This window comes from Xiphophorus couchianus, chromosome 11, assembly GCF_001444195.1.
Source record: "Xiphophorus couchianus chromosome 11, X_couchianus-1.0, whole genome shotgun sequence".
NCBI lineage: Eukaryota > Metazoa > Chordata > Actinopteri > Cyprinodontiformes > Poeciliidae > Xiphophorus > Xiphophorus couchianus.
In genome coordinates, this window is record NC_040238.1 from 7,490,299 (window position 1) to 7,508,470 (window position 18,172).

At 41.1% G+C, this 18,172-nt stretch overlaps 1 protein-coding gene across 2 annotated transcripts in view; it reads left to right on the forward strand.

Moving 5' to 3' along the window:
• ascc3 (activating signal cointegrator 1 complex subunit 3) overlaps window positions 1–18,172 on the forward strand; it is a 238,337-nt gene that overhangs the window by 145,137 nt on the left and 75,028 nt on the right. The window contains exons 15-20 of one of the 2 annotated variants that reach the window (XM_028030743.1): window positions 760–951; window positions 1,251–1,475; window positions 11,496–11,615; window positions 12,498–12,662; window positions 13,031–13,117; window positions 14,177–14,353. In XM_028030743.1, coding sequence (XP_027886544.1) covers window positions 760–951; window positions 1,251–1,475; window positions 11,496–11,615; window positions 12,498–12,662; window positions 13,031–13,117; window positions 14,177–14,353 — 966 coding nt within the window. The other variant, XM_028030745.1, reaches the window with a different exon arrangement.

Below are 18,172 nucleotides of genomic sequence, written 5' to 3' on the forward strand. Positions count from 1 at the left end.
AGAGGGGCGTGAAAAAAATTATAATCCCTGGGGCGGGCATGACAGAAAATAATTGAGAAACATTGCACTAGACTCAGAAAATCTCTGCACTTTAGCTTTAGAAAATATCAGTCATGTCAGTTAGGTAAGCAAAGACACAAAATCAGCATGACTAGTAAAGGACTGCCGTTATGTGTTGTTGGCCATGGCTGAGACCTCGTCTCATGTACATTTTGTTTTCTCTACTTTTAATTGCCTCTGCTTATAAAATACTTGGAGAATATAGTCGGGTCAAATGAGACCAAAATGGAACTATTTGGAGGCCATAGTATTCATAACATTTGGAGAACCAAAAGCACTGCGTATTACCTATATGTGGTTAATTTAACATTATCAGTTGCCATTGGCAGTGGCTCAGGAGGTTTGGGGTTTATCCTGTAATTGGTGGGTTGCCAATTTGAACCCTGCTCCATCCATCTCAGTCACTTTTTTTTTGGTGTCCTTGGTCAAGACACTACATAATCAGCCTTTATTGTACAGAAGCACAATAAAATTTGTTTCATACAGCCCATTCGATTTGTAGTGTAAAGTACTTCGGAATCCTCAGACTTGCACAATATAAGTACAGGCCATTTGCCAAAACTATCAGTGTAATAAAACAGTTTTTCTGCTGTCTTTCAAGTTTAGGTATGGATTTGTTGACACCCTGGTTTCTTTGCATATTCTCCCTGCCGTTTTGGTTCTGATCTTATTATGTGATCTTATTATTATGTGTTCTAGATCCAACACTCCAGAAACAAGCAGATGAAGGAAATGTTCCCAGAAGGCTTTGGGATCCACCATGCTGGCATGCTGCGGTCTGACCGTAGCCTCATGGAGAACTCGTTCTCTAAAGGCCACCTGAAAGTTTTGATCTGCACTGCCACTTTAGCCTGGGGAGTGAACCTGCCAGCCCATGCAGTTATCATTAAGGTTCTTTCTTTTTATTTATTTTTTGTCACTGATCTGTCAAGATAATTCTAATCTGTTGCTTGTTTGTATACCCTCAGAACTAGCCTGGATGAAATTGGAATTTTAGGCTACTGAATACCCTAAGCTGCTTTTCTTTTTATTCCTCATGAATTACATTTCTGTACAGAAATATTAAATTGTACAGTGAACTAAATAATTAAAGGACTTAAACTGGTTCCATAGGTTTAATATGTAAATCTAGTCTAGTCTCAGGTTCATTTATACACTTTAGGACAACTTCACTTCTTCGTGTCTAACAGGGAACTCAAATCTACGATGCAAAGCGTGGTGCCTTTGTGGACCTGGGAATTTTGGATGTCATGCAGATTTTTGGCCGAGCGGGTCGACCTCAGTTTGACAAGTACGGAGAGGGCACCATCATCACCACCCATGACAAGCTGAGTCATTACCTCACCCTGCTCACCCAGCAAAATCCCATCGAGAGTCAGTTCCTGGGCAGCCTAGCTGACAACCTGAATGCAGAGGTTAGTCTGCAGACAAATCATCAGTTAAACAATCATTGCTTCTGTACCTTCAGCAAAGAAAATCAGTAGTGCACAGAACAGACTTTTTCAGAACACCTCTGCTGTATTCAGCAAGGTTTTAGCAAGGCGTCAGTAAGTTTCATCATATTTTTTATGCTGGAGAGTACTCACAGATAAGACAACAGCATAACAATACACCTTAATCTGCAATAAAATATCCACTACTCTTTGTCACATTCAGCTCAGGTGAAAAGTTTACACACATTAATAAAAAGTATGGATATTTTCTTAATTTTGTGAATAATGGGTGAACAATATTGTGTTTTCAGGGTGGAATTATCATACAACATACATTTTTTATGAATTTCAAAAACTACTATTTGGTTAATTACCACTTAGCAAGACCAGAGTCAGGCAAGATTATTTGTTGACTCTTTTAGGTTGAATTGATAGTTTTCTCAAGTGCTTTCTTGTCAGACTTGCTGTTTCCTCATAGTGAGTAGTCCATTTTTATGGCATTGACATCAAGATAAGTTATTTCAGAAGTCTTATTTAGTCAAAAGCAATTTTTGTTGCATCTGAAAACTGTTTTGTTGGAACTCAGGAACCGTCAGTAATAACAAATGCAATGGACTGAAAACTATTGCAACACCAGCATTACTACAACGTGAAGTCAGTTTTACATAAGTGGATTGAGCAGATGCCAATCAAGAAGGAAGCATCTGCTCCAAAATGTGCAACTTCATTCTGAGCTGCATAAAGTATCCACTTTATGCAGCTCAGAAAGACACAGAGCAGGCACTTTTAAATTCAGCAGACCCCTAGTGGTTCCAAGAAATCCATTTTTGTTTACATGTGTTTTTTTATGCCAAATGTTTATCTAGAAATAGTAGGATGGTAATAAATAACACCTTGTATACAGAGACAAGACTCTCTGTATACAAGGTATGTGTATGTTTAGCGAAGATGCTTGTGTGAATGGCCTTTGGGGCCAAAAGTTTTGAAGCACTTTAAAGGCCTCACTTATAATCAGTTACAACCGCTGTGTCTCCTGCTTCACTTTGGCAAAGCAAACTCCTGCGTTCTGGCCTATCATTACAAACTTGGATGCAGTTAGGTGTTTTTGCTGGATAATAACAACAAACATGCATCCTTCCAGGATTTGAAATGGGCAAATCATGTTAACATCAAGCTTCTAATGGCCCTCACCTGAGCCTTACTGACTCAATCTGTGTTTAAAAATGTAACTGTTTATAAAAGCTCTTATCAATTCTGCCAGGACAAGCAGAAATATTCACAAGGTGTGTTGGGCTTTAATTTGTTAAGAGACATCTAGTCAAATATTAGTGCTTGTGTGTTAGAGCTATTTTTCTGGACCGATGTTAATAGCTAGACTGTTTCAAAACAAAAACAAAAAGATAGCAAAAATATCAGGCTTCTAATCTTATGTCCTAAAACTTTTTCTGCCAGATTGTGTATTTTCCTGACACATTTTAGTCTACATAAGGAGGAATTGCATTACCTTTAAATGTATAAAAGTGTATCATTCACATTTTTCATTTTCACATTATTATTATGTTCATTACTGTTTCTATGAATTTGATGTCAGTGATATAGTATCTGTTGTTGTGTGGTGCAATTACAGATGTGCATTTCCTGTAGTTCTTGACAAGGTTTGCACACACTGCAGCAGGGATTTTGGACCACACAGATCTTATCCACATCATTCAGGTTTTGTGGCTGTTGCTAGAGGAAACGTGGAGTTTCAGCTCCCTCCACAGATTCACTATTGGGTTCAGAGCTGGAGACTGGGTAGCCTACTCCAGGACCTTGAGATGTTTATTACAGAGCCACTCCTTAGTCACCCTGGCTGTGTGTTTCGGGTCATTGTCATGCTAGAAGCCTCAACCATCACCCATCATCATCTCCTTTACTGGAGAAGGACGGAAGTTGTTTGTTAAGATCACTTGATGCACTGCCCCATCCATCGTCCCCTCAACATGGTGCAGTCATCCCTTTTAATGGAAGCATCCCTAAAGAATGACGTGTCCACCTCCCTGCTTCATGTCTGGGATGGTGTTCTTGGGGTTGTACTCATTCTTCTACTTCCCCTAAAAATGGCAAGTGGAGTTTAGACCAGAAAGCTTTATATTTTTCTCTTCAGACCTTACGAGCTTCTCTCATTTCTCTTCTGGACCTTCCTGATGGTCACTGATAAGCTTCAAATGGGCCTGGACATGTGCTGGCTTGAGCAGAGGACATTAGGTGCACGTTCAAGACAGAATGTTAATCCATGGCAACTATGGTAACCTTTCAGATTGTGGACTAAGCTCTTTTCAGATCATTAACCAGATCTGGCTGTGTAGTTCAGGCGTGATTCCTCACCTACCTCATGACCATTGATACCCCATGAGGTGAGAGCTTCCAGCTTCTCACCAAGCTGCTTGGCTATTTTCCTGTAGCCCATCCCTATGGAAGCATATTGCTATCACGGAGGAAAATACATTTTCGAGCGCTATCACGTTATAACGTCAAGGTTATATTGTACATACATGATAATTATATTGTACAAATGTAATAATTATATTGTGTAAACATAACTATATTGTATAAACATGGTGGTTATAGTGTCCAAACTTGATGCTTTTCTCGTATAAACGTGATTATTTCATGTCCAGGAGGTGGCGGTAGTGTGCTTTTCGTGTAGGCATAAAGAAGGCCAGTACAGTGGTTGACAGGAGTTGGTCAAGTTTTCCTATGCTTGGTCTAAAACATGGAGAGATACTGATGCTGCTTTGCATTGTGGTTGAAACCATTAATAGTATGCACACTCTGAGCAGGATAATAAACAGAATGGGACTGGACAGAAGGAAACGTTAGTCTGATCCTCTAGATATGGCAGCGTTCCTAACTGACCATCTGGAACGAAGCTGAACTTTGATTCCGATTGCAGCTTCTGATTTGGAAAATGGCTAAAGGGCGATTAAACCTAATTTTCACTACCTTGAGCGTCTTTTATCTATTCCACTTGTTATTGCACAATAGCCAGCCCCACCCCAAATCTCACAACTCTAGGTCTGACTACTGACCAGCTCTCCGTCTAACAGGTCCGGAAAATCTCTAAAACCCTCGAGTCTTACTCTAAGACAGGCTCAGGGGAGACAATCTATTCAAGCTGGTGTCGAGAGAAACTTATCTAGCCTTTAACTACCTTCACATCCAAGAGTTATGACCTTTTCAGTTAATGAAGCAATCAGCTGAGCAGCCCTGCAACTGCATAACTCCAGAAACCACTCTTGTTAATGGTAGCTGTCTCTCTATCAACAACGAGCACTTGCAACAGACTAGACAATTTTAATAGCTCAACATAAACCCCAAGGTGATTATTTTATAAACGCTAAAGAAACGTCTGAAGCTACCACATTTCTAGAATCAAGCACACGGGCTTCACATTCATTAGAAGAACCAGTCTCAGTAATTGACTCGATTAATTTGGCTGTCCACAAATCTTATTAGAATTTTAATGAATCTTTATTTAGCAAGCTTTAGCAAGGGCAAATTACAACAGATTTGATTAATTAGGATTACAGATTTAGCATAAAAATATTAAAATCACGTTCACTATTTCCTATCACCTTTCCCTATACTGTGTAACTGAGCAAAGCTTTAGGATGTACTTCAACTCATACCCAGATGGTGGATGATCTCGGCAACAGAAGGTTTTGATGTCCTTGGCTAGAGTCTTGTCTTTGTATGGCAAAATCCTCTTCTGAATAGAAGCAAAGTAGAACTGGTGGTTGTCCTCCGATGACTCAGTTCTTCATCACTGTGATCTTTGTTCATTCACCATGTCTGTTGCAGCAGCCTTGAGATCCTTGGGTTGAGCTCAAAGCGGCAGTCGAATCAGGAACCAGGGTTGAGGGCTGATAGGTCTTGTCCCCCTTCTAGCAGTGCAGCATCTTCACCTCCCCATGGTTCCAGGGTGCGGTCCTCTGCTGATCTTCTGTCTGCATCTCCATATTGGCTTGACTTCAGTACTAGAGGCTAAGAACAACTTGTTCCTCTTTTCGTGGGTCAAGCCACGAAAAGAGGCTTGACCCACCATAGCTCTAGAGTCTATCTATCTGGAGATAGGCTCCAGAGCTATCTCAACTCTGCTCCTACTAGAACACTTCTACAGTAGTCGACCTAAAGTTTTAATTTTCTCAGTTTTTTGTTAAAAAAAACCATGGGGTCTTTTTAACAAAAACAACCCATTGTTTTTTTAACAAAAAAACTGAGAAAATTAAAACTTTAGGTCAACTACTGTAGCATGCCCCGGTGTTCAAAGAAGGAATTGGCACTCTAAAAAATATTAAAGCACAGATAATATTGGAAGACAACGCAAAACCCAAATTTCACAAGGCACATCCTGTACCATGCTGTACGGCCCAAAGTCGAAGCAGAGCTGCAACGCTTGGAAGAGCAAGGAATGCTCACCGAAGTGGAATGGTCAGACTGGGCTACACAAATAGTGTCAGTGAGCAAGAAGACAGGTGGCAGTGTGAGAATCTGTGGTGCTGGTAAGGTTTCAGTGAACCCAGTATTCTGCGTAAATCAGTATCCACTTCCGCGGGTAGAAAATATATTCACAGCAGTGGAAGGTGGCAAGCACTTTTCAAAAATCGACCTTGCCAAACTTATCTACAGATGGAAGTAGAAGAGACATCCAAGAAATATCTAGTTATAAAGGCCTATTCCAGTACAACCGACTGGTATTTGGTATCGTCATTGTTCCAGCAGTATGGCAACATGCCATGGGTCAGGTTCTGCAGGGCATTCCAGACACACAATGTTTTCTGGATGACATTATCGTCACAGGTGTCCATGAGGAAACCTATTTAGCTAACCTAGTAGCAGTCCTGACCAGGATAGAAAAGTATGGACTGAGAGCAAACAAAAACAAATGTGAGTTCTTCAAAGATGCCATTGAGTATTGTGGACATCAGATTGACAGGCATGGTCTCCACAAAACCAACGACAAAGTTGAAGCAGCCTTGAATGCACCAGAGCCTAAAAATGTTACTGAGCTACTTGGGCTTACTGTCACAAGTTTCTACCAAACCTGTCAATAATTCTGCACCCGCTACATATGCTACTGCAACACAATGTCAAATGGAACTGCACAAAAGACTGTGAAGAGACATTTAATAGTGTTAATCATCTCAATGCATTAGAGGAGGTGTTAACACACTTTGACCCAAATCTTCCCCTTCGTCTTCCAAGTGATGAGTCTCCATAGGGTATCTTACAAAATGCCTGATGGAGTGGAATGACCAATTGCTTTTGCTTCAAGGTCCCTAAATGCAGCCGTGCATTACTATGCGCAGATAGCAAGAGAAGCACTAAAGTCTGGTGTGGGGAGTAAAGAAGTTCAATCAATAATTATATGGAATACACTTCACCCAGGTCACAGACCACCCTCCACCTGTGCCCATCTTTAACCCTCAGAAAGGTCTTCCTACCATGGCTGCAGCACGGTTACAGCAATGGGCTTTAATTGGCTCACACACCTACAACATTGAATTTAAAGGGACAAAACTCAGGGGCACCGTATCCACCTAATTCCTAGCCCCCGTGAGGTTTTGCGCGATTTATGGGTGCGACTTCCTGCGCAAACTGGAACCGCCAATTGTTTACATGTTAGCAACTCGCTAACCGGCTTTCGTCGGATGTTTTAGGCTATAAAATATGTGGGTACATGTTGGGTTTAAATTACCTGAACACAGACACAAAGAAGAGACAAGAGTCAGAACTTAAGTTTTACCTGCAGGGAGAACACAGCTGAAACCCAGTAACAGATTTCGGCCTATGCTCTGAAGCTTCAACTGAGCCTTATCCTGCTTTTATTAGAATTAGGAACACCCTAGTTACATGACAGTGTGCAGCCCTGAAGGGAGGGGGAGCAGAAAACAGCTACACACTCACATGAACACAACTCATTCATACAATCTTCAAAAGCATATTTCATAAGATAAGAGTATAGGTTTGCAGTTCCTCTGGGCAATCAACTCCGGAATGTCTCCTTCTTGGTATCCTCCTTTTTCACTCCTCAGCAGGCCTCTTCCAGAGTTTCTGCAAACACTTCAAAACACTCAAAGCACATCATTAAAATGTAAATGCAAAGGTAAATAAAATGGATGATACTATAAAATAAAGGTAAAGCAAATAAATGACAATTAACTATAAAATCCTTCCAACAGAACACCAGCTATCTCAGCTTAAATGTGGTAATATTGTTTTACCGCTACCTACAGCAATTGCTGGTAGGGATGGCGACTTGAAGAAATGGCCGCAAATAACCCGCATTAGCATATGTAGCTACTTCACTGACTCAGTTGCTTCGGATGCAGATGCGGGTTTTCTTCCGTTTTCTTTTTGTCCACACAATGAAATGATCAGACATAAAGCATTTGGGCTCTCTCAAAGTTTAGAATTTTTAGCCAAATTCTTTTTGTTTCCTCATCTGTCGGTAGGCGATGAAAACTACTGCTTTTGTTTTGGGAGCACGTTCAAAACACACTTGCTGCAGCCACAAACTAAACTTGGTCTGATTATTATAGTAGTACAGCCACGAACAGCACAACAGTTACCTGAGCTCCGCAAGTGCATCTTACGACACTTTCCAGTGGCAAGTTGCTCTCTTTAACAGGTTAATGTGTGATTCGGTTCGGTTCTAGTCCAGTGGGGAGATTATCCGTATTACCGTCTGAAGCGCGGCAGCAGAGGTCTTTTCTTCATTGATTTGCGGTGACATTCTGCAACGGAGAACCTCGAGGTTCTGGTTCTGATGGACTAAATAAACCCGCATAATTTATTTTGTCTTATAAAAAATTATTGCTGGCCCAAACATGATAAAGACTCAGATCATGAACTTTATTTCTTACATTCAAACAAAAAATCAAATTTACATCACACCAAGCTAATATTATGTAGTTCTGTTGTTTTACACTGTCAGCACAAAGCTGGTCAGAAGTCTGACCAGCTTCTCTGCTTTTCTCTTCTTTATTACTGCCCATTCTTCAGAGAAACGAGCTGCTAGCAGCTCTGCTAACTCACGGTCATTCCGTTACAAAACTTAACGATCATGTTCCTGTCACTCCCTGTGACTAAACTCACAATTACAACCTCTATACTGAGCAACTCTCTGATAGCAGATGGTGTGTCCGTAAATAAGTTTTACTAAATATTGTATTATAAGAGATGCAACTTGTATCATGAATATAGATTAGCAAAAAATCCTATAAATTACAGTGAAATACTGATACTTCTGGTGGGCTCCGGAAGTAAGACCCATAATAGTTTCTACAGTAAACCTCCCAGGAATAAGGTGGATTACTGGGTTTCAGATGACGTAGAACCAATGTCACGCACTGCAGATGGAGGGCAGTAAGTAAATGCAGCCCATTTATTTCTGTTGACCCAGCATCAAAATGCCTAAAGTCTGTGTCCTGTACAGTTATTCCAACCTTTCTAATAGTGAGAAAGATAAACCTTATTTAAACCGAAGGTAGTTGGTCACATCCAGCTGCTGCAACGCGCGAGGTTACGCGCAGAGGTTCCAGCAGTGTGGCTGGTCCGGCTTTAAATACATAAACTATAAACCTATCTTCTATAAACATATCTTTTAGGAATTTATGAATAAATCTGCTCTGCCAGTGAAACGCTCAGAGCAATAGAGACGCTTTCGATCTGACTTTAAAAAAAAATAAAAAATTGCGTTTTTTGTTGTTTTTTTATTAGCCTGGTGGCGGGGCTAGTAAAGCATGGCAGGCCGCCAGGCCTGTAATACACTGGGGGAAACCCAGCAGGAGAGCTAAGCTCATAGAAATAACATGGGTTAGTTCGTTGTTAGTGATAGCATTGTTATCATAGACTAATTACTTAAAATTGCACAACTCACTAATGCTTCTTTTGATCCTAAATGCTTGACCCAACCTAAAACTAAATGATTGCATTCTCCAGGGTTTGTCATACTTTCTTCTGGCTCATATGAGGTCTCCAGCTCCAGATATTTAGTTATGTGGATAGCCTCGACACCGGGTAAATCCTCAAGATTATAAGAGAAATCTTTTTTACCGAGATAATACGGATCATATCCTAAATATACTTGCATTTTTTCGAGATGCCTCGTCTGTTCCCGCTAATGGCATTAGCTACTCCATTTTGCTCTGTTTTGTACCAGAGAAATCCACTTCCGGACCTCCATCTGAATTTCATGCATCAACCGGGTCACGTGTCTGAAACCGGGTCAGTCCGGATCGGACAACACACCTCCGATGTCATCACCCTCAGCACAGGCTCCCCTCAGGGCTGCGTCCCGAGCCCTCTGCTGTTCACTCTGACGACACACGACTGCGTCCCCAGGTTCGCCACCAACCACATCGTGAAGTTCGCGGACGACACAACTGTGGTGGGCCTCATCAGAGACGACAACGACCTGGACTACAGAGAGGAGGTGGAGCAGCTGGTGCAGAGACAACAGCCTGATCCTGAACGTTGACAAGACGAAGGAGATGATCGTCGACTTCAGGAAGAACCGGCCCAGCCACGCTCCACTGCTCATCAACAGCTCGGCTGTGGAGGTGGTCAGCAGCACCAAATTCCTGGGGGTGCACATCACTAACGACCTCACCTGGACTGTGAACACCACGTCTCTGGTCAAGAGGGCACAGAGACGTTTGTATTTCCTGCAGAGGATGAGAAGAGCACACCTGCCCCCGCCCATCCTCAAGATGTTCTACAGAAGCACCATAGAGAGCATTCTGACCAGCTGCCTCTCTGTGTGGTGTGGAGGCTGCAGCGCCTCCGACTGGAAGAGCGTGAGGAGAGTGGTGCGGACAGCAGAGAGGATCATCGGGGCCCCCCTTCCCTCCATTCAGGACATTCCATCCCAGCGCTGCGTGTCCCGAGGCCGAAACATCGTCAGTGACCCCTCACACCCCCACCATGGACTGTTCTCCCTGCTGCCCTCTGGAAAGAGGTTCCGCAGCATCCGGTGCAGGTCCACCAGGTTCCGAAACAGCTTTTTCCCACTTGCTGGTGAAGGTGGAAGGGGTCTTTTATAATCGCCCGAACCCTGGACAGGCAGCGCCTGTGAGCGGTGTCAAGGATGGAAGGAAGCTCAGTCCCGATGATTTTTCTCAGCTGTCCTCACCACTTCCTCCACACGTTGCCAGTCAGAGGTATTAGATGCTCCAAACCAGACAGAGATACTGCTGGTCAGTATATTCTCTACTGTCCCTCTATAGAAAGTCGTGAGGATGGGAGCGGGGAGGTGTGCTCTTCTCATTCGACGTAAAAAGTGCAAACGTTGCTGAGCTTTCTTCACCAGGCCAGAGGTTTGGAGGGACCAGGTCAAAGTGTCAGTGACCTGTATCTCCAGGAATTTGATGTCCCTGACCTATTCCACTACGACATCGTTGATGACGGCCCTGACAATTGTTGACTGTGTGTTCTACAACTTTGTATTTTTGTGTGTGTTTTTATGATGTAAAGCACTTTGAACTGCTTTGTTGTTGAAATGTTCTACACAAATAAACTTGATCGATTGATTTATTGATTGATTCATAAAGAAAAACTAGTAGGCCTGTAAGAGCCGGGATTCTTACTGGTTGATAGCGTATCAAATTAATTACTAAGGTACTCCATCAAGAGTACATATGATAATTATTATAGTCTTCTAAATACATTGCAAGTGGAAAAACCTGCAAAATTGGCAGTATATCAAATAATTGTTCCCCCATGGTGATAAAGTAACAATTTGCCATTTTGTAGTAAAATGTGTTGCTCACATTATAGTGCAACTGTTGCATTGTCTGTTGAAGCTAACAATGCAACCTCATGGAATCTACATGGAATAACAATAAAAGGAATTGAATGTTTATGACTGCGTTTTCATTAACCATCCAGAGGATGGCGACAGAGACCACTGAAAATGACAGAGGGGATGTGAGTCTATGATTTTCCTCTTTCCTGCAGATTGCTCTGGGAACTGTGACCAATGTGGAGGAGGCTGTGAAGTGGCTCAGTTACACATATCTGTATGTCCGAATGAGGGCCAACCCACTGGTGTACGGCATCAACCACAAAGCCTTTCAGGTTTGTGAAGCCTTTGTTGCTCCTCTTGGCAAAGGCCTCCCAGGATTATTTATTACTTTTAATGTACAGAAGATGAAGCCGGCAGCAGAAACATATTTTTGTCGGTTTGAACAGCTCCCTGCTAGCGTTTAGGTCATATCTAAATTATCCAACCCGACCCAGCTTGAGTCTGTAGGCATTGTGTCTGAGCCCAATCCAACCCAACTGACTTAAATTTAGGCCTGAGCTTAAAGTAAACTCGACATATTATTTTAATTACAAATTTACTGATTTTGTTTTAAGACCACAATTTAAGTAAACAGTGTAACTCCTACTGTTTTAAGCTTTTGCTTATCATCTTCCAGCTCCATGTTGTCACTTTTTATAACCGCAAGGTGAGCCATGCAAATCTTCTGGGATGTGTTATTGATAGGATCCTATCTCCACTGCTGCTCAAGCAGAACTTCGTGCACATGCAGTGTGGACCTGTTATTTCCTCATCTGGTTAAATCCATCTAATTCTTGTTTTTACACAATAATGTGTAGATTACAGTAACTTTATACAACTCTATAACATTCTCATTTGTTTTTCTCTTTGATATTGCAGGCTTTATTAAACCCACCACCGAAGCCCAACTCGGATCTACCATCTAGTAAATAATTCTGGCTGGGTTGGACTTAGGCCATAAATCAAAACTCTATTCCCTGCTAAGTTAGCTGTAAAGTTGCTCAAAATATAACGGCTGATGAAGATACAATTTGTCTCAGGATCCCTCTAAATGGTTATTGTTACTTAAAGCAAAATGGAAATATAAAAAGGAGCAAAGCATTCACTGAATGTTAGGAATTGCAAATATTTTTTCAGTCGTACATAACCGGACAAGAAATGCATTTGTACCTCAGATGGATCCAGCTTTGGAGCTGCACAGGAAGGAGCTTGTGGTGGAGTCTGGCCGGAAGCTGGACAAGGCCAGGATGATCCGCTTTGATGAACGCACCTGCTACTTTGCCTCTACAGACCTGGGCAGGACAGCCAGCCACTTCTATATCAGATATAATACCATTGAGGTAGACCCAGTTTAGTGTCTTTTTAATGTTTAGTCAAGTCAAGTTTATTTGCATAGCACATTTCAGCAACAAGGCAGTTCAAAGTGCTTTACATCATAAAAGCATCACATAGTCACCAATTATGAAACAAGCAAAAATCATGACATTTTGCCAAAAAGGGGTAAAAGATTAAATCATCAAGCAACTACACATCAGATATGTTGATCAATGTTCCACTTGCCACTATTCAAAGGTTTAGGTTTACTGTGGAAAGCTGATGCATCAAACTGAAATTACTGCCAGCTTCTTTGATCCTAAATTTAATATACATCCTGAAAGACCAGATGTAACTCCTCTAACTTACATTTCCACTTTCTTTATGCATGAAGACATTCAACGAACTTTTTAACTCACAGAAGACTGAAGCAGACATCCTCAGTATTGTGTCCAAGGCAGAAGAGTTTGATCAGTTGAAGGTAGGAGGATCTGATGCTGAACTGTCTGTTCATCTTTATGTGATAATTTGGAAATAAGGGGTATTACTGACTTGACCCAAAAATCGCAAACCAAGATAAGCCAATAATATTTTTATAAAACATGATTATGCTTTATATGAGCCAGTACAGGAGGCAGGGGGAAATCTTGTGCACAGGACATTTACTTATTATTTATTTTATATTTTTTGGTCTTTGGTGGCTGTTCATGTTCAGGTTTTCTAAAGGTTTAATGTGGTCCAGCAACCCAATATTTATGTTTTGTTTTATTTTGGTTTAATTGCATACATATTGCATGGCTGCATTAATCTGCCTCAAGACAATATTTTCTGCCCAGACAATTTGTGGATCTAGCAGCAGATAAAATATAATTTGCATCACCTTTTCTGGACTTTATAGACGCAGAGCCTCAAGACATAACGGTGTGCTGCCATAAAGTGAAGGTGGTGTGCTGGAATTTTTTGGTAATCCTGCTGCTCAAGATAGGCATTGCTGGAGGATTTTTTTTTATTATTATTTTTAATCATATTCTTTACATGATTAAATTTTTGATAAGCAATGACATGTCATTGTATCTATGCCTCCTGCTCTCCTCAGTGACCGCAGACATTACTGCGTGACTGCTTACACCTACTTTTCAAAAGTGTTAAATATAAATGCAAAACAGATCTAGCAATCTGGTTCAGGTTTAGGAAATCACATTTCAGGTTATAAGTTGACTCCTTAACATCTAAGGAGATTGCAGAAACTACTAGAATTGGGTTATTTCCCAGTATTTTGCACTTTCTGATGATCAACATATGCTTTGCATTCCATGAAGTCATGGATGCTACATTTACATGCTACATTTAGTGTGCCTTTGATTCTCCTCATTTTGCTATGCAGCCCTGTTTGTCCGTTGTTTGTAGATGAAGTTTACACATGATACCAAAATTTGTACCTGTTTTTATGTATGTAAACCTTTACTACATTAGACCATCTGTCTGGGACTCATTTCAACCCGTTAGATGTCAGCACCACTAATGCAGTGTCTGTTGGTAGGTCCGTGATGAGGAGCTGGAGGAGCTGGATCAGTTGCTGCAAAACCATTGCATCCTCTCTGCAGCGGGCGGCGTGGAGAACGGTTATGGCAAAGTTAACATTTTGCTGCAGACTTACATCGGACGGGGAGAAGTTGATAGCTTCTCACTCATCTCAGACCTGTCATATGTGGCACAGGTAAGGATAAAATCATGACACTCTGGTTTTCAGTCAACTTGTTCACCTGTGAAATGTTCCAAACAAGTTTTTTTTTATATATTCCTCAACTTTCCCAGTTACATAGCTTACTTCTATTAAAAAATTAACACCACAGTTTCAATAAAGGTTCTTTTATAAGGCACCATTGTTTTTATTGAGATTTATAAGCGTGTCCTGGGATGGACAGCATTTTAAGCAACTATTATGTGTCCAGGAGACACAAACTGGTTCAGTCCATCCAGATATAAAACAAACTTAAGGAATGTTATAGTTTCTCAGAGAGGCAAAGCACAAACTATAAAATAATATAGTAACAGATCTATTTGTACAGCAGAACCTGGACTACAGGACTTTGTAAACTTTAATACGTGCTCCAAACTCACCTTAAACACTCTAGTGCCATCACACTTTCTCCATACTTTCTCACATTGTCAGATGCCAACAGAAACAAGGAAAGTTTCTGGTACGCCATGAGAATTTTATTTCAGAGATAAATAAAATTTATCTCCAAGTTTCCACACTAGAATTTGTTAGACCTGTGTTTTATGTTTCTTTTTAACCATGACCTAGTGGAGAGCCTAACAATAGGAACAATAGGACTAGATCATAGTCCTATTGTTCACTAAGTGGGGAACCTCTCCCTTGTTTGTGAACGACTGAGTCTTTTGTGGAATCTCCCTTTATACCCAGTCATGACACTCACCTGTTTTCAATCAACTTGTTCACCTGTGAAATGTTTCAAACAAATTTTGTTTAATACTCCTCAACTTTTCCAGTCTCCACTTATAAGGTTGAACTGAAGGGGAGATTGTTTAATGGTTACAACACACACACTAACCCCCCCACACACACCCACACCCAGCCCCAGCGTCCAGGTTGTGCATTACAGCCCTGCGTTTGTTGTCGGAGCACAGCGCTCCTCCTGCGGCTCCACAGCTCAGTTGTCCCGCTGCACAGATTTGTGACACTATCTTAATATTAATAATGATAATAGCGTTTAGTTGCACAACTTTACGGACTCGTTCATTCGTGGCTCTTTTCACGTTTATTGCGCTGTTCATATTTGTCTCGATGTTTGCAGTTTTCTGGAGCCCAATGCGAAGCTCGACGTCATTCACAGCAAATATATTAACTTGATATTAACGAAGACACAGCAGGACGGATCATGAGTCTGACTAAAGCTAACTGGATAACAGACAAATTCTGGGGTTTATGTCTGCTTTTTTCCGAGCCCAAAAAACCACAACCTGCGACTCATTAAGTCTGCAAGCGACTTAAAAAAAAACACACAAAAAAAACAAGCCCAAAGCTGCTTATAATAATAGGACTTGATGACCGAAACTCTAAATCGTTCCTGTTTTTCCAGCAACAAAATGCGCATCTCCATTGTTTATGTTTCTGTCTGTGCTGATACTGCCGCACAAAAACGGTAGTCACTCCCCAAGACGCGTAGAGGAAATTAAATTAAATTGCAAAAGAAAATACACTGCCTGGCCAAAAAAAAAAGTCGCCACCTGGATTTAACTAAGCAAATAGGTACAAGCCTCCTATTGGATAAGTACTGCATAGGCGATTATCTTTCAGCCGGCAACAAGTTATTTAACCCCAGCTGATGCAATGAGTAACTCCTCATTTCTTAAACAACCATGGCAAAAGACACATCCTGTGGTCGTGGAAAAGATGTTAGTCTGTTTAAGAAGGGTCAAATCATTGGCATGCATCAAGCAGAGAAAACATCTAAGGAGATTGCAGAAACTACTAGAATTGGGTTAAGAACTGTCCAACGCATAATTAAAAACGGAAAGGATGGTGGGGAACCATCGTCTTCCTGGAAGAAATGTGGTCGGAAAAAAATCCTGAATGATCGTGATCGGTGATTACTTAAACGTTTGGTCAAATCAAATCGAAGAAAAACAACAGCAGAACTCAGGAGTATGTTTAATTGTGAACGCAAAAGCATTTCCACACGCACAATGCAAAGGGAACTCAAGGGGTTGGGATTGAACAGCTGTGTAGTCGTAAGAAAACCTCTAATTAGTAAAGCTAACCAGAAAAAAAGGCTTCAGTTTGCTAGGGAGCATAAAGATTGGACTCTGGAGGAATGGAAGAGGGTCATGTGGTCTGATGAGTCCAGATTTACCCTGTTCCAGAGTGATGGGTGCATCAGGGTAAGAAGAGAGGCAGGTGAAGTGATGCACCCATCATGCCTAGTGCCTACTGTACAAGCCTGTGGGGGCAGTGCTATGATCTGGGGTTGCTGCAGTTGGTCAGGTCTAGGTTCAGCAACATTGTGTGCCCAAAGAATGAGGTCAGCTGACTACCTGAATATACTGAATGACCAGGTTATTCCATCAATGGATTTTGTCTTCCCAAATGGAACGGGCATATTCCAAGATGACAATGCCAGGATTCATCGGGCTCACATTGTGAAAGAGTGGTTCAGGGAGCATGAGACATCTTTTTCACACATGGATTGGCCACCACAGAGTCCAGACCTTAACCCCATTGAGAATCTTTGGGATGTGCTGGAGAAGGCTTTGCGCAGTGGTCAGACTCTCCCATCATCAATACAAGATCTTGGTGAAAGATTAATGCAACACTGGATGGAAATAAATCTTGTGACACTGCAGAAGCTTATTGAAACAATGCCACAGCGAATGCGGGCTGTAATCACAGCTAAAGGCGGGCCAACAAAATATTAGAGAGTGTGACCATTTTTTGGTGGCGACTTTTTTTTTGGCCAGGCAGTGTAGTAACGCACAGTAACGCAAAGTGATTTCGATAAGTAACTGTTGTCTGATTACTGGATTTGAAATAGCAATGCGTTAAATTACTCGTTACTGAAAAAAGTGGTCCGACGTCAGTAGCGCGTTACTGACATCACTGCTCATGACAGTCTTATTCACAACCCGTCAAATAAAGTGTTATCCAAAAATGTCTTGTCCAAGTTAATGTCAAGTTGTCATAACAAAGACGTATTTGCCTAGGTTAGTGGTTCCCAAAGATTTTCTGGGCCCCCCTATGGATTACAATAAAAAAAAGAAAAAAAAAATCAACTGGGCACACACATCGTTCAACCAGACATAAACCTATACACATATTTTGTTTTCAAACTCCACTGAAGTTTATTTTACACTTCAGGTTACAACAAAACACACTACAAACCATCTTTACAGTGAAACACCTCTGTGTAATTGTTTTTTTTTTTTTTTTTTTCATTCATCCGTGCTGCTCCCCACGCAGCATGGAAGCATGGAAACCCCCTAGGGGGCCCGCTCCACATTTTAGGAACCACTGGTATAGGTTAATGTCAAGTTGTCATAACAAGGACATTTTGAATAATGTCAACTTTGTATTAAAAGTGTCATGATTTACCGAATGACACTTTATGCCAATAGTCATAAATATTCATGAAGACTTACTAATGTTCATGACAAGTGTTATATCATGTTTATGACAGTGTCATGTCAGTCTTATTCATACCCCGTCAAATAAAGTGTTATGTGAGCTATAACATAATTTAATCATATAGTGTATTCTGAATTGAACAGGTATATGTTCTTTGTAAATACCCCAGAGGTGTTTTGATGGTGAACAAATCGTACTGCAGCTAAACATACTTTCAACAGCTAAGTTTCAGCTGCTAAAACTTAGCTGAAATGTTTTCTTCCTAATAGGATAAGAAACATTTTCATAGAGAAAACATCCAGAATGATCCCAGTAAATCAGAGGGACTCGGAATGTGTCTTATGCTGGATTTCACAAAGTCGAAAGTACAGTTCAGTAATATTAGATCTG